The 23,267-nt window shown below is 42.7% G+C and overlaps 2 protein-coding genes across 2 annotated transcripts in view; one reads left to right on the top strand and one right to left on the bottom strand.

The window, feature by feature from the left end:
• LNX2 (ligand of numb-protein X 2) overlaps positions 1-6,321 on the bottom strand; it is a 70,973-nt gene extending 64,652 nt beyond the window's left edge. The window contains exon 1 of the mRNA XM_012744045.3: positions 6,103-6,321. The gene's annotated coding sequence lies outside the window, so the exon portion shown is untranslated. The remainder of the gene's footprint in view (positions 1-6,102) is intronic.
• A 1,210-nt stretch (positions 6,322-7,531) lies between these two features.
• Positions 7,532-23,267, top strand: part of POLR1D (RNA polymerase I and III subunit D) — a 36,587-nt gene continuing 20,851 nt past the window's right edge. Inside the window, exon 1 of the mRNA XM_012744057.3 lies at positions 7,532-7,759. Coding sequence (XP_012599511.1) covers positions 7,734-7,759 — 26 coding nt within the window. The 5' untranslated portion in view covers positions 7,532-7,733. The remainder of the gene's footprint in view (positions 7,760-23,267) is intronic.

Below are 23,267 nucleotides of genomic sequence, written 5' to 3'. Positions count from 1 at the left end.
TAGGATCTTTGCGCAAAGAGCAACCGGACCTAGTATGAAACCCTCTTGTGGTTTCTGCAACACAAACTCTGTCCTTTTGAGTCTTAAGGAAGCTTGATTAAGTAGGCATGACTGATTAAAGCACTGGCCATTAGTGATCAACTTAACCTTCAGCCCCTCTCTTTTCTCTAGAGGTTGGACTGGGGGGTAAAAATCCCCACCCTCTAACTCCGCTGGTCTTTTGAAGACCAGCACCATCCTGCCAGCCAAGAGTCAATCATTAGCATACAAAAAGACACTTAGGAGTTTGAAGATTCCAAGGATTTTAGGAGTTGTATGCCAGGAAAATAAGGATGAAGAGCAAATATTAATATATTTTTCACAATATCACATATACTTTATTATAGCTGAGCACATCTTATTTTACATAAGATATAGGCCTTCAAAACCTAGTTGTAAACACATTTTGTGTTGGCTCTATTACACAATGTAGGGCAATTTGTTATGTGAAGTAAAATAAAATTTTGAGGCTCACCCCCCCACACACACTAGCTGACTGAACGGACCCCCTTGAGGCCAAGGGAATATCCTGAGGCTAAATTGTCTGCCAGGAGGAGGAAGGTCAGGCAGCCCTCATCATGCTCCCCTCCCTTCTTGGGGACTTCCTTTGTAACCCATTAACAGGCCTAAGAGTATGCAAAACAAACCTTCGGGTCTTCAATTTACACAATGAATCTATGTCCTGTGACTTATCTCTGGTAACAGCTCATGTTAAAACATTCCAAGTCTTTAGACAAAGCTTCATGTCTTTAACCAATTACAAGCCAAAAAATCTTTAAACCACCTATAACTTGTAAGCCCCCCCTTCGAGATGTCCTACCTTTTTGGACCAAACCAATGTATGCCTCCCACATATTGATTGATGACTTTACCTGTAACCCCCGTCGCCCTGAAATGTATAAAAATCAAACTGTAGGCCGGGCGCGGTGGCTCACGCCTGTAATCCTAGCTCTTGGGAGGCCGAGGCGGGCGGATTGCTCAAGGTCAGGAGTTCAAAACCAGCCTGAGCAAGAGCAAGACCCCGTCTCTACTATAAATAGAAAGAAATTAATTGGCCAACTGATATATATATATAAAAAAAATTAGCCGGGCATGGTGGCGCATGCCTGTAGTCCCAGCTACTCGGGAGGCTGAGGCAGAAGGATCGCTCGAGCCCAGGAGTTTGAGGTTGCTGTGAGCTAGGCTAACGCCACGGCACTCACTCTAGCCTGGGCAACAAAGTGAGACTCTGTCTCAAAAAAAAAAAAAAAAAAAAAATCAAACTGTAACCCAGTCACATCGAGTCCACTTGCCCAAGGCCTCTTGGCAGTGCCTTCGGGTCATGGTCCTCAAATATGGCTCAGAATAAATCTCTTTAAAATTATTTTACGGAGTTTGGCTTTTTTCCATTGACAGTTATTTTAAAAAACTTTAAGATAGGCCAGGCGCGGTGGCTCACGCCTGTAATCCTAGCACTCTGGGAGGCAGAGGCGGGCGGATTGCTCAAGGTCAGGAGTTCAAAACCAGCCTGAGTGAGACCCCGTCTCTACCATAAAAATAGAAAGAAATTAATTGGCCAACTAATATATATAATATAAAAATCAGCCAGGCATGGTGGCTCGTGCCTGTAGTCCCAGCTACTCGGGAGGCTGAGGCAGGAGGATCGCTTGAGCCCAGGAGTTTGAGGTTGCTGTGAGCTAGGCTGACGCCACGGCACTCACTCTAGCCTGGGCAACAAAGCGAGACTCTGTCTCAAAAAAAAAAAAAAAAAAAAAACTTTAAGATTACTCTTAATAAAGTAAAAAATTAAACCCTACTTGTTTTACATATGAAGGTGGTGTATTTTTAAAATGGACATACAATGATTGTTTTATAGTATGTTTCTTGCCTATTGCTTATTTTCTGCATTTGCTTCTATTTCTCATTTCTCCTACTCAGCCTAATTTTGAGAAAAAATAATTTTTCCCGCACATAATTTCTCCACTGAGGAAAAGGGACTGCCAGAAGTAAGAGTCCTAAATCTCCAGGCTGGAAAGATAAAGGCATAAACCATGTTTAAATCCTATAGCCTACAACACTTCTGCTCCTAGCCTTCTAGCTATCCTTATCAAGACTTCAGAGACTCTGCCCTGGAGTTTTGCTAAGAGAGCACAAATTTATGACACAGCTGTTGTCAGTTTACCTCTGACCAAAGCTATACCCCTGTATCAGTCTGTTCCTCCTTACCACACTGCACAAGTATGGCAGTAAAATGTGGGGGGAGGAAAAGAGGGAATTATGCAAATATTACAGCAGCTGGCACTAAAACAGTTGAATCATAATAGCCATCAATTCTGTCATAGTTCCAGTATCTTCCAGTGAGTACATGAAGCACTTTAAGATTCCTCGACGGATCAATTCTCTCTTTTGTTTTCCCTCAGACCGGTGATTGTTCTAAAGATTAGGAGAAGTCTGCAGGCCAAGGCAGATCAAAGCCAATTGATCCAATTTATTCATTTATACATATATTAATATTTATTGTTCTAAGTACTTGGGGATTCTGCAGTGAGCAAAACAGGATCCCTGCTGTAAGAAGCATACATTCTAAAGATAGAACCTACAACACCTGCTTCTTTAAAAGCATACTAACTAGAGGACAATTTATTACTGTAATGTACATCATGAGCACTTGCTTTTTTAAAAATTCCTCTTAATAACTTCTTGTTAGGCTAACACACAAAATAACCACTTTATTCTGAAACCAACCAAACAAAAAAACTTATATAACTACGGATTTTTCTACTATTTTTGTATTTTCTGAGGAAAAGAAACACATGACAGGAAAGCTAAAGGGGATTTGTTTTGTAAAACTCCCAAGGGTCAATTTAGGCCAGTCCCCATCTTCTCCTACAACTACAATTCTACATGCAAAATATGTAAGTACATATATATGTGTGTGTGTGTGTGTGTACACGTAACTTTTCAACCAACACTACTAAATAGAGTGGAACTAAATAGAGTGGGACCTATGAAATGAGACTTCCGATTTTTTCCAAAACCTTGTTGCATTTGGATACAGGAAGGTGGGCCTGGAGTAAACTGTGGCCCTGTGAGCAGGGGGGAAAAGTTAAATGGTTCTGCATAACAAAATTTAAAAGTATTTAGATTTTAGAGTGGCATCAGAAAGAGGAGGGGGAGAAGGGCATACAGCCAACCAGATTATATGAGCCTGGAGTTCTCCTTTCTTTGATGGTGGCCAAAATGCATTTTAAGATACAGATGCCTAATATTCAAAGTCAAGCTTCTGGCATTGCTACACTGTAAATCCCTCCTCTTCCCGTTTCCCCAAAACTTCCATAAAGCTTACAATACCCACAAAGGCTTTATGTGAACACTCTCTCTTTTCTATTCTTTCCTAGCTCCTGTGGGACTCATCAATCCTACAACTGCATCACAGATAACTCAACCATCCATTTAGCACCTCATTGAGTTGGTTCCAAATTGAACTTCCCTTCCCCACCTGTACCATCAATTGTTTTTAACTGCTCCTTCTCATATCCTCCAACATTCCACTAGCTCATTAATGTCACCATCTAAAGGAACAACTAATATTTATTGAGCACTTGGAATGTGCTACGTACTCTGCCAAGGGCATTACATGCGTAATTTCACTTGATCCTCAAACCCAACTAAACAGGTAGGACAATCATTTCCTAAATGTTAGGAAATCAAAGCTCACTAGAAATAGCAATTCTAAAGGTAAGTGATAGAATTAGAATTCAACTCCTGGTCTAACTCCATAGCAAACTTAATCAGCACACACCAATGCCTCAAAAAACCTAGGAATCTTCCTTGTTTCATTAATACTATCTAGTCACTTACCCAGGCCTGCCTCCTAGTCGTACCTCCTAAATGCCTCATCGTCTCTCCTTCCACTGCCTTCATACACAATAAAAACTAGCATTTACTAAGTCCTTAATGTAGCAAGCACTATTCTAATACACACTTTTTTTCAAGTTTTATCCCCCAAATTCTATAAGATGAAGAACCTAAGGAACAAAGGTTACCCAGGGAGTGACACAGCCTGATTCCAACTCAGATAATCTTAATGGAGAACCCCTGAACACTTAACCTGTACATTGTGAGAGCCTCCAACTTTGTCTCTCTAACTTCCATCTGGACCCCCACCATCTTCCAGACTGCTGCAGATTATCTCTCTGGAATGCAAATGTTATCATGACATTCTCCTGCTTAAAATTAGCAGCTCCTTATCACTGACTGGATAAAGTCCAAATTTCTTAATTTGGTATACAAAATCCTTCATTTTCTTATTCAAGTCAGTTCAGTAAATATTTGAGTGCCCACTTATAAGCAAGGCAAGGTGCTAAGTGCTCTGAAATGAGTAATATACCAGCCCCTGACTACTACTTCAATACCAGACACTGTGTCCTTCAGCCAGACTGGCTACATGCACATCTCATAAAGCAATATCCTAAACACATATGCATGTATTTGCAAGTGGCCTACAATGCACCTGGCAAAATCTCACATCAGTTTGAAAAGTGCCTATGTTAGGCCTTCTCTAACAAACTCCAGGCAGAAATGCTCTCTTTTAAAATTCCACAGCACTCTGTTCAAATTACTTTTGGTAACTAGTGGAACAGAGGTATAGATCAGTTTCCAAAAGAGACTATGAGCAATTTCTGGGCAAGAACCAACCCCTGCCATCAATGGCTGGCATGCAGCAGGCGCTTTACCAGTGGCTAAATTAATAATAAATAATGAAAAATTTCAAAGTTGATGAGAGAGAAACGAGATATAAATTAAGAATGTTAACACACAAGTGGGCCAAATTAAAATTAGTGTTATTCTACTTTGTTTCTGATCTGGCCTACATTTTATCCCATGGGAAAACTCACATGTGGGACTTGGACAAGCTAAAAAGGCAAAACTTTGTTATTCATGGCTCAACAATGCTTTGACAGGCCAAAAAGGATAGACAGTAGATTGCTACTTCCTTCTTTACCTGCCAAAGTCCATTTTCCAAAGGAGTGTGGGGGTGGTAATCAAATCTATCAAAGTAAATAACATTGAGCCACTGAGCTCCAACTTCATCGGTGCTGCATCACAGTACTTGCAAAAGAAAAATCAAATTCTGTCCTGGGAAGAAGGCCAATTTCCAAGTAAGTACTATTGCTGCAAGAATGTGAAATTCGTAAAGTGAAGGCAGTCCAATAAACCGGAGCTCACAACTGTTTTCTCCCCCTGCACCGCCACTGCTTCTCACTCAACTTCAGTTCTGATTTCTGTGATTTCAGAAGATAAATCTATACAGTGAAGCCCATGCATGAGTTTACTTTAGCTCCTGACAGATACGAACGTCTGGAGCCATAACCTTAAACGTAAACTGAAATACTGGAAGAAATACTATATATAAGTCAAAAGTCCTTGTCTAAAACGTGGCATAAAGCTTTGAAAAGCGAATGAAGTATTTCTTGAATGGTGCTTTGTGTGCAACTGCTGTCCAAATCAAGATCCATATTTTGAAATTACCCCCTGGAAGATACAAAAACCCCTCTCACCCTCTCCAGCCTAAAAGGAAAGGTGAGAATTGATAGGCAACAGGCTGGGGCGGAGGGAATGCTCTCTCCCCATTCCCTTTCCAGGGGATCAAAATCCGACGTGGAGGCAGCTGGTGCCACTCTCATTGCCGACAACACACACACACACAGAAAATTTAAAAACTCATCCCCACCTCTCCCTTCCCTTAAAAAGCAAACGACGCCAGGATCTGCACCACGGTGGCCGGAACCACCAAATGCGACCAGCCGGGGCCGCCCGCCTTCCCTGCGCCTGCCCAGCGGCGGGCACAGGGCGCAGGGCAGCCGTCTTCCTCCCCGGACGAGCGCGGCCAGCCCCACACCCGGGTCCGCGCTGGCCCCGTAGCCCAGGCGAGCGAGGAGAGCCGCGGAGGACGGCGGCGCCTCTCTGGCCGGCTCCCGGGGCGCGGCGCCGCCCCACACCCCGCCGACGCCCGCACCTGAGGCGGCCGCCCGGAGCCGGCGAGAGGGCGCGGGGCGAGGCGGGCACCGCAAAGTTACTCACTGGGAAAGCGCGGCTGCCCGGGGCGCGCTCGGACTCCCGGCGCCGCCGCAGCCCAGCGGCAGCTTCCGCTCTCCGCGGCCCGCTGAGGGAGCCGGGAGCCAGCCGGGCTCCGCTCCGCCGGGAATCTCCGCCGCCGCCGCGGATTTCCTGGCAAGAAGCAAACTCTGGCCAAGACTTCACTTCTCAACCGCCCCTGCTGCCTTCCCGGGGGCGAGCGCCAGGACCGAGCGGCCCAACCCGACACGCAGCCGGGCCAATCGGCGGCAGCACAGGGCGGGAGAGGGGCGGGCCAGAGGGCAGCTCCGCCTATCCGAGAGCTCAGGGGGCGGGCCAGAATGGGCCGTCACTCCCGGGTTAGAGTGAGCCCGCTCCGCCCCTCGCCGCCCGCCCTCCCCCACCCGCCCCGGGCTGTCCCCGCTGCTCGCCTGATCCCCCTGCAGAAGACGCGCTCCAGAAGTGTCTGCGCGCACCCCGCCACCGCGGGGACAGCGGAACAGCGGGAGTGGGAGTGCACGTCTAGGGGCACTGCGGGGCGGGGGGATCAAGGAGAACAGGTGGCGCAGGGAAGAGCGACGTAGGTGTGTTGGGCGAAAGGACACGGGTAGGGCAGGCACCCCGGCCGGCCGGAGGAAGGAAGGGGCGCCTGGCGAGCGAGAGCACCTGGGGGAGCGGAGAGAGGGGCGGTACACAGGGAGGAGGGCGGAGAGCGGGTCCGCGTGGTTGAAGCTTGCCCAGGCGGGGGCCGGGGCACCTGGGAACAAAGGTGAGAGAAAGGTTCCGCAGGTGAGGACGTTTAAGGATCCAAAAGGGTAAAGGGATAAGGAAGTGCATAGCAGGGGAGGACTGCTCCCGGGTGGAAAGGATCCCAGGACAGAAAGGGCGGGCTGGGGGACAGTTTCCTCCCAAACTCTCACTCATGCCCCAAAAGAGAAAAACAAACTCTTGTCCTTTGACCCAGTTGAGAAGTGCAGCTGCAAGCTCCCCGGTGAGACAAACCGTGTTAAGCCTTCGCATTCTGTTGTGAAATTCACCTCTTCACACATTACCCTTTTCCTTTTCAAAGGTGTATTGGCCAACTATAGCCTAATCCTGTCGTCCCATGAAGGGCCACCCTGGGAGTGACGCCGTCCTCCCGTCAGTCTAGCTGTAAACCTGAAAGGCCCGACTCGGCCCTTAGAAGGAAGGTGAATTGGGGGCGGCAGGTAAGACCCCGTCCCCTTCGCCACCACCTGGGGGAAGGTACCCAAGGCCGAACTCGGGCGCCTGCAGACCTGTCTAGGCCTGGGGGTGAAATGGGCGCCGGCCCTGCCTCCCTCCTCCCGCCCCCACCCCCACCCCCACCCCCACCCCCACCCCCACCCCGCGGGCCGGCTCGCGCGGGGAGCGCCAGGTGAGCAGCCGGGCCTCGCGCCGCCGCCCGCCCCGCGCCGGGGGCGGGGCCTCGGGGGCGGAGCCTCCACGCCCCGCCCGGCGACCGGGCCCGCCGCGCCGCTGCGGCTCCTCCTCCTCCCTTCCGTTCCCCGCTCCTTCCGTCGGTCGCTCCTTCCTTCCTGCTTCTCCTGCACGCTTCGCGAGATGGGGCAGAGCCTCGGGCCGGCCAGCACCTCCTGAGATCCCGAAACCGCCCCGCGATGGAAGAGGACCAGGAGCTGGAGAGGTAACGGCCGAGGAGGCGGCGGGCGGGCGGGCGGAGCGGGCCGCGCCCAAGGGGAGCGGGTAGCCGAGGGGCACGCGGCCCCGCCGGGCCGGGCCTCCGCGGCCTGGCCCAGCGGCAAGGGCCTGACTCGGGGCGCTGAGAGAAGGGAGGAGGTAGGGAAGGGGGGGGCCCAGTTGGGAAAGGAGGGAGGAGACATGGTTGTGTTTGGATGGAGGCGCTCAGAGGTCCACGAGCTATCTAGGAGGGAAGTCAAGTTGAGAGACCAGAGTTAAGTCCCCAAACTGCCCAGCCCCATTAGAACAGCAGTGTGTGAAATCACGCCACAGTTTCCGGAGTGACCCGTACTAGTGTGTTCAGTGAGGTCTTCGTCCCTGTAACTACCACTCACTTTCCTTCCCTGTACATACTGCTCGTGCAGCCGCCTCTCCATTCGCTGAGCCCATCTTCTCCCTCTTGCTTGTCTTTTGGACCTTCCATTCTCCTAGTTTCAAATGGAAGCCATCGCTGGGCCTGCACATTGGTAATCTAGAGCCTCTGTTTTTGTCCTAGAGCAATCTGCTTTTCTAAGCCTTTCAACTTATTTTCATCCTCCAGGAGGACCCACCCTATTTTAATCCTATCTCTTTCTTGTGACTCTACCAAAAGAATATTTTCGCAAACATTTTAAGTTTGTGTTATTCTAAGAAGACTCCCCTTGTGGCCAGTGTGGATGGTCAAATGGAGCAGAGAAAAACTGGAGGCAGTAAATTATTTATTGATAGAATTTGTGGTTGCAGGAAAAGTGAGAGAGGCCAATCGTTCTATGTAACTGAAGTAGCTTAGAGTCATAATGTGTTGTAATTGTGATATGGTAAATGAAAGAAAGGTAGTTACAAAACAATATTCAGTATGATCTCACTTTTATAAAATATATGTGTGTAGAAAAATATCTGGATTGAAGACCTCAATGGCCGAAGGCGAGAGGAAGACAGCCCTGGAAATGGTCCAGGCAGCTGGAACAGATAGACACTGTGTGACATTTGTATTGCACGAGGAGGACCATACCCTAGGAAATTCTCTGCGTTACATGATCATGAAGAACCCAGAAGTGGAATTTTGTGGTTACACTACGACCCATCCTTCAGAGAGCAAAATTAATTTACGCATTCAGACTCGAGGTGCTCTTCCGGCTGTCGAGCCATTTCAGAGGGGCCTGACTGAGCTCATGAATGTCTGCCAACATGTGCTTGACAAGTTTGAGGCCAGCATAAAGGACTATAAGGATCAAAAAGCAAGCAGAAGTGAATCTACGTTGTAGTTCTTTACGCAGTGTACAAGGAGGACTGTCCTCTAGGGTGTTCTCTTCGTGATCATGCAGACCCAGAATTAGAAGTTTGTGATTACAGCATGCCCTGTCCTTTGAAAGGTGTGGTTTTAGTTACTGATCCATTATAGCTGTTGGAATCCCCGCAAGAAACTTTGTGTTCTTCTAATAAATTCCCTCTTTCATTTGAACTAGTTTGAGTGGTTTCTGTTGCATGCAACCAAATGGTCCTTAAGGATGACTTTTTTTTCCCTTTATTGAGCCAACATTGAAAATGAAGATGCTGTGAGAAAATAAGGGACCTAGACAAGAAATGTTATCGTGGGAATTAAAGAGAGTATACATTCGTGTGTGTGCTTAGGGTGGTGGAGGAAAGGGTAGATGCAATAGACCATGACCCAGGTAGAATGGTTGGTTTACAAAAAGAAGGTTGGGGTGGGGACTTGGCTTATTCCTACATTTTTAATTGCATCATTTGCTATGATTGGTTGACTGGTCAAGGATGGGGAATAATTTGAAAGACTTGTGAGAATTCTGTTTTTTCGTGAGAGTTTAGGTAGTATCAGGGTCCATCTTTGTAACATTTATATAAAAGATACCAGTTTACTGCTTGGATTTCAGAATACTAATAAAATATTTAGTCGTGACCCAAGAAGGGCAAGACAGTTTGATTATATTGTAGGAGGAGAAAACTGGGATGACTAGATAACATTTTTCAGGCCTTAAGTAAGTATCTTAAGTATAGTCTAGGATTTCATAGAAGCAGCACTATTTGAGTGAAAGTGATGTCAAGAAGGAAATTTCCATGTGGGGAAAATAACTTTTTGGAAAACTTAAAATATTAGTGAATCACATCTAAGAGCCATGCTATCTACTTCTTCAAACTTGTCTCTCATACTTATTTCCTACCACAAATTGACTCTTAATTCATCCTTGTACCCAAGCACCCCACCCCCTAGTGTTCTGTGCATTGGAGGCTTTATTTATGCTATTCCCCCTTCCTGGTGCAGTCTTTTTCCTGCCATACTCTAAGTCAAAACTTATGTGTCAGACTCCCTAGCCTAGTTTGGGTACTTCTGTGTGCTTTCATTACACCCTGTGTTTCCTGGTCTTGGCCCTACTGTTGTTAGTACTTAATGTTATCCATCTACCATACCAACTTGCTGATCAACATGATCTTGGTAGCTAGCACAACACCTGACAGGACATTCATAAAGTAAATTTCATGTAGGTAGTTGTGGCATGTAGCCCTGCAGTCACTCAAATCTGACCTGCTATATTGCCATAGAGCCTGCATTTTCTACACTCAGTCAAATTCTTTAAAGATATTTCTATATTTATTGAGCACCTGGTATATACCTGTTCTCATAGAGCATGTGTTATAACAGGGGCAACATTTTTTTTTTAAGTTGTAATTCTGTGAAATAAATATAGGATCAGGGTAGAAAACATGAGAAAGGAATCTGCTTTATGCACACAGAAATCAGGGAAGATCTTCCTGAGGTTATAAGAAGAGGAGCTGGCAGTGCAAAGAGAAGAGAAAATGCATTCTGAGAGAATAGCATGTGCAAAGGTCCTGAAGCAGAAAATTGGTGGTTTGAGGAATTGAAGATATTGAAAGATTTGGATGTTTGCAGCATAGTAGACAAGAGAGGGAAGGGCCTCTCCTTTGGAGTTGATGGAAAAAAGAGCTGAGGTGGTAGGGAGTTTGGATTTTAAGTATAATGGGAATGACATCTTGATTACTTTGATTGCAGTTTGGGGGAATGAATTATAGGGAGGGAGTCCAGAGAAGAAGCAGAGAGATAAACCATAAATAAGGGTTGAAGTGGCCTGGAAAGGTTTGGAAGCTAATGATGGAGAAGAGAAGGTAGATTTGAGAAGGTAGATTTTAGAATTGAAGTGGCACAGAATTGGTACACCTCAGGAAATGAACATGGAAGGTGAAGTAACAGAAAGATTATTACTGCCTGGGTCTTGGGCTGATAATTTAAATGGGGAATTTTAAGGGGGAAAATAAGTTGGGAGGTAGAAAAGATGACAAGAGTCAAAAGTTCCATTTTGAACATTGTAAGCAGTGGATATGTGAGTCAGAGGTTATGGAAAAGATCTAAGCTAGAGATAAACTTTTAGTCCTTTCTTTAAAGGTGTAAATCCATAAAACAAAAAACAGGAACAAAGAAGTGGGCCCTAGACAACCTCAGCATTTAAAGGTTGGGTCGAAGAATGGCAACCAGTGGAATAATAGGAAAGTCTGCAAAAAGTATTTGAAGCCAAGGCTTTCAGGTAGCCTTGGCTTCCTGAAAGTGATGTTGAATGAGTCAGATGAGCACAGAAAAATGTCATCTGGAGTTAACATGAAGGTCCCTGGGCAGTGGCAGCATTAGTTGATTGCCTAGGAAGAAACATTAACACTCTTTCTATAGAGGTCTTAGTTTGGTTTTCCAATAAAGGAAATGTATGAAGGACATTGGAGAGGTGAGTTCAGGTGGGAGCAGTGATGTCATGGGGCAAAGGTGGAAAAGATTTTCCCAGGGTGATAGAGATTCTGGAAAGCCATTGTCAATGTAAGGGAATTAGCCCTGAAGATATAAAGGAGCCCAAAAGGGATGTGGAAAAGGATCAAAAACTTACTTGCATCTTCCAAGGTTTTACCTATGGATAGACCGTGGGGATAGTAAATAGGATTAATAACACTTCACATGGGAAAGGCACCCAGTAGTGACTGCCCACCACATCTCATGACTTTGTTGCACCTAAAAGGATTGATTGTCATTGAACATGTGGCTTGCAGTCCGGAATCTCTTTAGGGTGGCCATAAACTCACAGGTTCATACAAAACACCTTCAGAAGGCAGATGGGTGCAGGGAAGAAACTGAGGGCAGGGCAGGCAAGTTAACTGAGAATCCTATATACATGGAAGGAATCATTGCATAAAGTATGTAGAGACCTGAGGGAAGGCTGAACTGGTCTAAAAAAGGGTGAGGGAGATGAATATAAACCATACATATTTATATATTACTGTGAAAAAACTATCAGTATCTCTGATTTATTCTTTAACAGCATTTTACTCTCATGCTAATTCAAAATCAGAAATTCTGTTCATGTGTAAAGTACTATGCCTTTTAAACAGCTAGTTATTAAATAATATGATTACATACCAAAAGCTTTTAATGTATAGTAATTCTGAGTACCTGCCTGGCACTTTTATTTTCAAAGCACTTTGCATACTAATTATTTATAAATTACATATAGCTATAACATCTAAGTGCTCTAATTAGTTGGCATAATGTACAAGTTCATACGGAATCTCTGTAGGGATGGAAAGGTGTTCACATAAAAAGTGGCCCCTTCAGTATAGACCCGAAGTATCTTGCATTTCAAGAAATATGAAAGCATATCACATTCCATGGCCCACCATTCCCCACCCTTCTTTTTGTTCCCTTAAACATGTTGAGGTTATGAATGATTTCCAGATCGCTAGACAACAGCCATCTCTTTTGTTAGCATGATTTAGAGTCAGAAACAGTCTTTGTAGCACCTTTCAAACTTGGCTCATAGGAAGTTTACCCAAGTCTACCAATCTGTTTCAAGTACCTATAAAGACCCTAAATCCAGCCGTTTTCTATTCAAATTGTTAATGTTGGCTTTGGGTTTTTATTTATTTATTTATTTTGATACTTTATAAAACTGCCCCGGTACGGTTACCGTGTGGTCCTGTAATTTTTTTTTTTTATAATGAAATTTTTCTCAAACCTGGATTTTTTAGCTCTCTCATGTTTAACTCTGTACAGCAAGTGTGTTCCTACTAGCAGCACAGTCCTGAGAAATGGTAGAAATAAGAGAATGAGTGTGTCCTAAAAACCCAAATGTGGTTTTGGAGAAGGCAGACAAGAGTTATACACATGAAAAAGAAAACAAATTGTATTTACAACAAAGTGCCCTAATGTGCAGTGTGGAGTGTTATGTGCTGCACACGGAATGGAACAGGCAGGGGACATTACTGAAGTACTGGTTGTTTCATGAGCACCCACTCTGCCACTGAAGATCAAAAACAAGACAGATATAATCTGCCTTCTGGTAACTCAAGGAGTATTGAAGTTGGTGACTTGTAAAATAGCCAGGATAAATGGTTTCCTCTTTCCCAGTTTAAAGGAGCCATTAGATATTCTTGAGCTAAGAAATGCCATAGACTTAGTTTCTTCATCCCAAGCCTGTGTGCAGAATGGATGAGTGGAGGAAACTGGAAGACAGCAGTGAATTAGGGGACATTTGTATTACAATAGACCAGGTATAATGTAAAGAGAACATGGTTGTAGGAATGGAAATAAAAGGATGGATATTTTAAAAATTGGCTAAAAAAGACAGTAACTTGGGGACAGATTCTACATAGGAGTAAAGGTGAGAGAATAGTTGAAAATGACCCCAAAATTCTTTGAGTTCCCCAAATCTATGTTCATTTATCCTTTTGTTTTCCTGCCACTCCCTCAACCAAAAACCAGTAAGGCAGGATTTACCATCTCCTCTCCTCCCCAGCCTGTCCTTACTAATAGGAATCAGTGGGTGCAACCACCCTTAACCTCCTTCCCCCACCCATATCAGAATTCACATCTTTTACAAGGATGTGACTCCAAGGCTAAAGATGTGAAAATTAGGAGTGGGAGAGGAGGGAAGGACAGTGAGCCAACCTGATTCTTGTGGCTGTCTGCTCTCACCTAGTTGCTCTTTTCACAGGGAATGTTTCATTCATTCGTTCCATAAATATCACTGAGCACATACCATATGCAGGCACAGTTTAAGGACCAAGGGCACAGCAGGGAACAGGTTGGCCCACATGTCGTTTATTTTCTAATGGCAAAGATCGAAAATAAACAATTGCAAACATAAAATCAATTTTCAGATAGTAATATAAATAAGAAGTAAAAGAATGATGACCATGAGAAGGCACTGAGAAACTGAGTAGTTAAGGAAGGCTTTTTTTGAGGAAATGATATTTGAGCAGAGAAATATAAGAGAGAGACCAAGGAGAACTGAGAATAAGCCCAGAATTTTTTTAAAAAGATGAGCTTAGGTTATTCAGCAATGAAAAAGCGAAATTATGAACTTTTCTAGAAGAATACATTTTGTATTTCAGCTTGTGTGTGTGTGTGTGTGTGGTTTTTATTAGTTCCTAAATTTATATCACCTATTTTTTTTTTTAGGAGGTGGGGTCTTGCTCTGTCGCCCAGGCTGGAATGCAGTGGGACCATCTTAGCTTACTGCAGCCTGGAAGTCCTGGGCTTAAGCAGTCCTCCCCCCTTGACCTCCCAAAGTGCTGCGATTGCAGACATGAGCCACCACACCTGGCCCTATATCACCTATCTTTAATCTGTATATGTATTTAACCATAATTATAGTAAGTAATATGGAGTTATTCTGTGGAACAGGAAGAGAGATAGGAAATTATAGGTGTTTTAAGATTGGCTTATATCTGTGTGTGTATTGAGGGGAGTTTTTTTGTTTTTGAGAAGCATACCTTTCTTAGGAGGGGAATCCTAGATGTCTCTTCAGTAAGCATAGGCATCGTAAACTGATGCAGTATGGCATAGGAGTTAAGAACTGTTGGAATCTCACTGCCTGGGTTTTGATCCCAGCTATAGACTGTAGACTGTAGACTGTAGTTTAGCCATATGACTTTGGACAAGCTGTTTGACTTCCTTGTGCCTGAGTTGTTTAACTGTTAATTTAGATAATATATTCAGAGCACTTAGGACAGTACCTGGCCCTTACAGGATGCTATTCTCAATCAATTATTAATGTTATTGTAATATCATTGATGGTGTTGAACCAGCTGGTTTGGATCATATTTCTTCTAGGTGAAAATTTCAAAACACAAGACCTTAATAGGTCTATTACTTTTTGTTTTCTTTAGCCCAAGACAATGCTGTTATATGAATTTGAGGACCCATGTATAAAAGGTTATCAGTCTGTTGAAGCCATTGCTTTTAAGAAAAATGCTTTAAAATGGCATTTTTATTAATAGAATGTGGATAAAAATCAAAGATAAATGAATTGTGTTTCTCTTCAAAGAGAAATTAAGATTCTGATGGAACATTGATAATCTTCCCAAGCTTTGAAATAAAGGTTAAGCAGGAAGGAAAAGCAAGTTCTACAGCAGATGGTACCTGGTTTGGTGCCAGGTATCTAGAATGTTGGTAGGAAGCCAGGGCTCAATCTAGGTCAGCTGATCATAAAACTGCATAAAATAGACTGTATTGATATTTTATCTAATATAATACTGTACCTCAGTACATTCCCTGTTTGTTATGCAGGGCACTTAGCATATGTCAAAAAGAAAAGCTACTTGGCTGCTTTTCTAAGTTTTACTTTCCTGACGTGAGTCAAACCTCAAAAAAAGTTGTAGATAATGCCCAAATCAGTTCTGTTACAAGGACTCGGAGAGAAAATCAAACAGCCTGGAGCATCTGATCAGGCAGACTGAACTAGGTGGCTTAAACAACAGTTTGGGGTTACATTTTTCTTCCAAGGTGGAGAGACTTCCTACCTTGTGACTGTGGGCAAGTGACTTACCTTCCAGAGCCTCAGTTTCCTTACCTAAAAAAATTGGACCAATAATAGCACCTACCAGGCGCTGTGGCTCACGCCTGTAATCCTAGCTCTCTGGGAGGCCGAGGCGGGGGGATTGCTCGAGGTCAGGAGTTCGAAACCAGCCTGAGCAAGAGCGAGACCCTGTCTCTACTATAAATAGAAAGAAATTAATTGGCCAACTAATATATATATAGAAAAAATTAGCCGGGCATGGTGGTGCATGCCTGTAATCCCAGCTAATCAGGAGGCTGAGGCAGAAGGATTGCTGGAGCCCAGGAGTTTGAGGTTGCTGTGAGCTAGGCTGATGCCACGGCACTCACTCTAGCCTAGGCAACAAAGCGAGACTCTGTCTCAAAAAATAAATAAATAAATAAATAATAGCACCTACTGCATAAGGCTGTTGTGAAGAATAAATGAAATAAAGCACTTAGTACAATTCCTAGCACACTTAAATACGTAAACGTTAGTTATCACTATTGATATGCCAGTCTTTTGTAGCCTCCTCTTGGGAGTAACACTCCATCACTTCTGCCCTGTTCTATTTATTAGACATGAGTCAGCAAGTATAGCCCACACTTGAGGGGAGGGGAGTAATAGGGGTCTGAATACCAGGAGGTGGGGATCCTTGGCACCATCTTAGAGGTTGCATACCACAACCGCCTTCTCTAGAATAGCATGTGCACCCACATACAAACCTCCATCCCTTTCTATCCCCTTACCTCGCTATGTTCCTTCATAGCACTCATTGTCAGCTGGCATAGCATTACATATTTATCTGTTTATTGTCTAACTCCACTTGAATAGAAGCCCCCTGAGGGCAAGGCTTTGTCCTTGTTTGCCTCTTTATCCCTAGCACTTAAAACCGAGTGAGGACACAGTAGGCTTTCATTAATGTATATTCAGTGAATGAATGAATTATGCATGATCAGGTATCATTGTTTGAATATGACTGCCACAACCAGGAGGAAAAACTGCACAGAAGGACTGATGATTGGTAATGACTTTATTTTGCACACTCATCAGCTGACACTTGAATATTCAAAGAGCCATCATAGTAAAAAGCTTCAGGAAAATAAAAAATTGTGAGGCAAGGAACCATGCTTATCTTGTGGCTTCCGTGAGAGAAGAGCTGGGGTGATAAGCATCATAGAGAGCCTCAATAAAGGTGGTCATACTTTGTATTCTGTTTTGTTTATGTCTCCTCTGTCTCCAAGAGCCTTTGACCTTTATCCCATGCTTCATGTGTTATCTTTTCTCCTATTGGTATAAAATAAAAGGTGAGTATCTCCCACTTGATCAAAGGACTTTTTTATTTTGTAGCAGCAATGTAGGAAAGAGACATGGATTTTCCTTGGGATCTTGTCCCCACAGAACTTAGTGGAGCAAAAGTTGTAGGATTATTATTTTAGGTACTATGAAGTGGAATTCAATGGATTGATTTCAAGGTATGCTGTTTTTTCAATGCCAGATACTACATCTGTTCCATAACCAGCTGTGTCGTAAATCTGTGCCATTTATTACAGATAGCATTGCTTTGGAAAAATTTAGAATGCATGCCCTTTTTTTTTTCTTTTTAGCAGCTATTTAAGGTTCTGCTATGTTCCAGGTACTAGGGAGGCAAAGATGATTCTCATTTGCCTCCTGCGTCCAGAGTTTGCAATCTGGTTGGACCAGAGAACTGTGTAGTATTAAATTCCTGAAGGATATAGGTGTCATTTTCTCCAACTCTTCCACCTCATTAAAATTGCAGCCCCTTATCATTTAGCACTTATCTTCTGGCATACATATATAATTAACCTCTTTCTTGTATTTATCATATATTGTCTATCCCACCCACCCCCAACACACACTATAATGTAAGCTCCCCAAGGGCAGAGATTTTTGTCTAGATGTTCACTAATGTAACCATACCCCCTGGAATAAAGTCTGGCCCATAATACATGCTCAAAAAATATTTATCAAATAGATGATTAGAAGATCAACTCTGTATTTTTTCATTAAATACCCCAATCAATGAACTTGAATTTGAAACACTGGAATAACTATGCTATAATCTTTTGAGTTGAAAACCACAAATTTATGATTGTGTGTCATTAGCTCCATAGTCTGTCACATGTAGATGACAAGAAACTGGTCCTGTCCTGGAGGAGTCAGACCTAGGAGTTCATTTGGGCAAAAGGTGGTCATGACCAGAGCAGCAAAGATAGAGTGTCAGAGGAGCAGTGTACACAGTAGGAACCAAGCAGATCTTAGAGATACTGCCAGGTAGGTATGTCCAGAGGGGTCACCTGAGCTAAGAATTGGGTATGTTGTTTACGCACACATAAGAAGGCAGGGCTTCAGATTTGGTTGCCAAATTTGGCTGCAAATAAATGCATCTCACATTAGTGAGAACTGACCCCCAAGGGAGGCAGCATTAGTTTTGTGAGTACCTGCTCTACTTTGTATATCTACTATATGGGCTCAGATTTGGAGAATTCATAGACCAATAATATTTCAAAAAATAAGATCTAATGGGATGAACCTATGTAGAGTTGCTTAAGTTTTATTTTGCCATCGCTTTGTGAAATGGCTTTTTGCTTACTTTGGTGGGAAACTACTGGAAATCCTAGTCTTTCTGTGGTCCTCTGAAGCACATGAAGGAAAAAACAAAGCACTAAATGGAGCATTCTATGATTTGATGTCTGTTGTGCCATTTTTATCATGTTAGCTCTACAGTAAGATGAACAGACTCTTGCAGTTTTCCTTTGGATCCTAATGAGCATTTGCTCACAGCTATTAATTTCTCACCCCCAAATTTGGTAAATCACATGGAATCCCAGAATAAATTTTAGTTGGAACTCAGATGTCAAGGATTACACATCATTGAGATACCTCATCTACAGTTATTCTAGAGCCTAGTTTGCTTGCTTACTCTGTTCTGCGTACTTAAACCTAAATCCTGATGCATGGAGTACTTAACAGGGTTTTTCTTCAAAAGTGATTAATATAAAATTGGGGACATAAGCTTCAATTATCACCTCATTCCCTGAAAATGAAAAATAAAGAGTACAGTCATCATGTTCTTTGTCAGTTAAACTAAATGAGCTGGATTTATGTTCTGCATCAGACCTTGTAATCTAAGCCTTCCAGGCATGGTTCTACAGTTTGACATCTGCTTTTTGTTTATTTGTTTACATTGCACTTTGTCCTTAAATGGATGGGAAAAAATTAGGGATTCTAGGAGCTTATGAATAGAAACTGTTCTGCTGAAAATATCTGTCTTTAGAAGTGTCACCTTATAGGTGTGTCACTGTCTGCTGCCCAGACTTGTAGCACGCAAGCAGAGGGTTCCCTTACTATTTGTTTGCTTTAATAAGTTGGTCCCCATCTGAAAGCAATGAAGTATCAGAACAAGCCAGGACATGAGGAAACCAACTAGGTTTATTCCTAGTCAAAAACAGACGGCCTAACAGACACGTAACTGTGACTGTAGAGTAAGGAGACTGATTTGTCTTGCCAGGTGGGAAAACCAGTTTACTCCTCCAAGGTAGATGGTGTTTTTTGCCATTTATAGAAAAGGAAACCGAGGCCTGGGGAAGTTAAGTAACTGGCCTAAGGTATATGACTAGTAGGTGAATATGGACCCAGGACTGCCCAACTCCTTGGGACGTGATATGGCCTATGTTACCTGCCTCAGACACATACAAAGATGATGAGGCTTTGCCAGAGCACATGCTCCAAAGCGTTCAGTTTGAGACAAAATTGTTGACCAACCTGCAACATGTTGGAAATGGGGCTGCTTTTTGTAAATCTTAACCACGAAAAGAGAGAGTATCTGGTGAAGAACCTAGAGGAGTAGCCTACAAAGTAGAAACCAGGCAGATCTTACAGATATTGCCAGGTAGATCAGTCCAGAGGGGCCACCTGAGGCAAGAAGAGTTGAGTATATTGTTTATACACACATAAGAATGTAGGGCTCTAGATTTGGAAGGCCAGATAGGTTTACTGATAATATTTGGTTCGTAAAACTATCATTTCCCACATTATTAATCTTCACTAACATTATCTTTAAGCATGTTCATTTTAATTTTTTCATCTATATTGTACCAAAGCAGTACTTGATTATCCTCAAAATACAGAAAATATCTTTGTGGATTGACTAAAGTAAGGCTATGTATTACTTGAGAGGACTCTGGATATGAAGTCAGGAAGCTCTGGGTTAGGCTGGGCGTGGTGGCTCACGCCTGTAATCCTAACACTCTGGGAGGCCAAGATGGGAGGATCGCTTTAGCTCAGGAGTTCAAGACCAGCCTGAGCAAGGGCAAGCCCCTTTCTCTACTAAAAATGGAAAAAATTAGCCGGGGTGTCATGGTGAGTGCCTGTAGTTCCAGCAATTCAGGAAGCTGAGACAGGAGAATTGCTTACGCCCAGGAGTTTGAGGTTGCAGTGAGCTACGATGATGCCACTGCACTCTACCCAGGGCCACAGAGGGAGTCTGTCTCAAAAAAAAAGAAAAACAAGCTCTGGTTAGAGTCCACTGTTCCTTTTACTGGTTGATCTTGGATAAGTCAGCCTTTCTAAGTCTTAGTTGCCTAACCAACATAAGGGGAACAGAAACTTCAAGGGTTCTGAGAGTCAATAAGGTAGTGTATATTATTATGCTATAAATCGCTATGCACATGATGGATATTATATATTTGTGTTTTAGTTTGCACAGATACAAAAGTATCAATACTGTACTATAACTACCAAAACTGTAAGTATAAAAATGGTTATTTTTTTAAAATTCTTGAAATAATAACTTAAATTTGTTTGGTGCTTTATATTATAGTTACAAAGTAACTATAATTGTATTTAATCTCCATAAAAACTCTGAAAGGGTAATAGAAATATTATGATCTTGACTATCACAAGATCGCAGAGCTAGTAAGTAGCAGAACTGGGACTCATTTTCTTGCCACTATATCGTGGCTTCTTTCTCATTTTCAAAATGTGACTTGATTATGTCCTGGTTCCAAAACTATAAACTGGGAACTGCATAATCTTCTCTACTAAAACCATCTAGAGATATGTTAGGGACTATATAAAGATAGAACAATTATTGAGTAATTCTATTCAGTTTGGATTTTTCAGGTAGGAAATTCTGCTCTGCAGCTTGTGTTTCAAAACATAATTGTCATGGACACATCGCATAGCACTGGTACAGTGTTAGTGTTGGTGCTTATAGTGTCCTCTAAAGGTAATGACCTTAGGCTAAAATGTTATAGTTTGTCCCCTCATAATTTCACCCTAGGGTGATCATACATGGCTCTAGGTTCGGGGAGGGGTGAGGAAGAAATACTGATAATTTTGAGTTAAATTTCCCCCCAAAAACAGATAACTATTTAGTGTTGTTAACTTCTCTAAACCATAATTTCCTTGGCTATATATGACAGAGTTAAATTAGATAATCCCTACCATTTGAGAAACTTTTTACCTTAAATTTTTTTATAACATAGTATTTGTATTTAATGGCTCTTTACCCGAGCATTTTAATTCTTTTTGGCTTTTTTTCCTTGCAAATTATAGTAAAAAGGGCCTTGTAATCACTTGGTTTGGAGCCTCTCTACAAACAGTGAGTGTGTAAGAATTAATACAGAAGTTTAGTAGATGGCCCAATTTCTGTTAAGTAAATGCTAAAAGAGAATTGTGAATGTAGGGGTCTGATATTTCAGATGAGAAGTGAAAGTATGGTCCCAAGCATTTGTATTGAAAAATGCAGTGCCCTCTTTTTTGTAAGCATAAGAGTATATTAGACTTTGGGAGGAAGCCAAATTATGCTATTTGGATAATCAGCATGATCTGTCTCTCAGAATTTTCCCCTGCAGTCTCAATTGGGCACCTATTCTATTTTTAACTTAGTTCTAAACTCTTTGTCAGAATTGCTTCATCTGGTTAAACTGCAGCTGCTGTTCATCTCTAAGGGTGGTTTGTGTTTCAGCAGTAAATGAGGTGACTCTAATATGTACAGCTACTTAAAGCATAGCATTAACAGAGGAACAGGAGACGGCTATGTTTAAGTTTTTCAGTATTTTGTGAAACAATGCACAGTTAAACGTTGGCTCTAGACCACGATTTCATATTTCCCTTCTTGGTTATATTATCACATGTAAGTAATTCATAAGTCTCTGAATGATAAAGTTGTGTGTTAGAGTTTGGTACTTCTTGGTTGTCTCACGGCTGGTTTCTGATGCCAAAATCACCAGTTGTATTACATTCTGTGGTTTCTTTTAGCAGCTGATGTGTTTGTTGGTATGATATACAGTATGATGTAAATGTAAAGGCTGGATTAATCAGTAATGGAATTTTCCATGCTTTTCTTCTTTAGAGGTTAGTCACCATGAGCTTATTCCTTCTGTCAGTTATCTCTCCAGCCTCTCCAGTGATTCCTCCTGTGCTGTTGAATTTAGCATCTATAAGAATGTGTTTGCATTGCACCAGAACTCTATAACTTCAGCTAAGAATGAACCATTTCTGGGGTCTTTGAAAGTAAATGCAAAACCTTACGTGCACAGTTTTGCAGTTTTGGCTAATGTGTTCAGAGGGTCATTTAAGTTCAGTACTTTGAACTTTTATAAACATTTTCCTCAAAGAGACACTGCTCCCAAAGTTAGGGGTGTGTGTGTTTAACTGTTTAATTTTATTAACTACTACATTGTAGAAATGTATAGTTTTTTTCCAAAACACTTGTGGGTATATTAACTAAGATTTTTTTTTAATTGTAAAATTCGATTTAAAATTGCTCGTCCTACTTAATTTCATTGCTATATAAATTAGCACCTGAAAAACAACTTAAAATTTGACATTGCAGGGTTTAAAACATCAAGAATTTACTGATTGGTTTAAATTAATTTTTTTTTCTTTTTTTTTTTTTTTGAGACAGAGTCTCACTTTGTTGCCCAGGCTAGAGTGAGTGCTGTGGGCTCAAGCAATCCTGCTGCCTCAGCCTCCCAAGTAGCTGGGACTACAGGCATGCGCCACCATGCCCGGCTAATTTTTTCTATATATATTAGTTGGCCAATTAATTTCTTTCTATTTATAGTAGAGATGGGGTCTTGCTCTTGCTCAGGCTGGTTTTGAACTCCTGACCTTGAGCAGTCCGCCCACCTCAGCCTCCCAGAGAGCTAGGATTACAGGTGTAAGCCACCGCGCTCGGCCTAAATTAATTTTTTAAAGTTATTTTTTAGAGACTAGGTCTCACTATCTTACCTAGACTGGCCTTGAACTCCTAGGATCAAGCAATCCTCCCGCCTCAGCCTCCTGGGTAGCTGGAAATACAGGTGCATGCCACATGCTGGCATAAATTATTTTTATACAGTATATTTTTATACTTAATTATTGATGTAGAATGTCTATGTGTATGCGTACTATTTTTTCAAAATCTCATCCCACCAGTTTTGTAGAGGAAATTATCACATCCCTCAAAGCTGCTGCCTGGAGTATGCGAGACAGAAAATGCCTGGTGGTCAAGATGAGGCCTGGTCTGGCGGTCCTCAGGGCCGGAAGGAAGCACACTTTCTCTACATGCCCTGTTTCGCTGGCTCTTCCTCATCTGTTGCTTCCTAAGGCCAAACTCTTTCTTCCTCCACTGAGAAC

Source organism: Microcebus murinus, chromosome 13 (genome assembly GCF_040939455.1).
Source record: "Microcebus murinus isolate Inina chromosome 13, M.murinus_Inina_mat1.0, whole genome shotgun sequence".
NCBI classification, from domain to species: Eukaryota; Metazoa; Chordata; class Mammalia; order Primates; family Cheirogaleidae; genus Microcebus; species Microcebus murinus.
The sequence above is the reverse complement of the archived record's forward strand: the minus strand, read 5'-3'. Positions and strand labels throughout refer to the sequence as shown.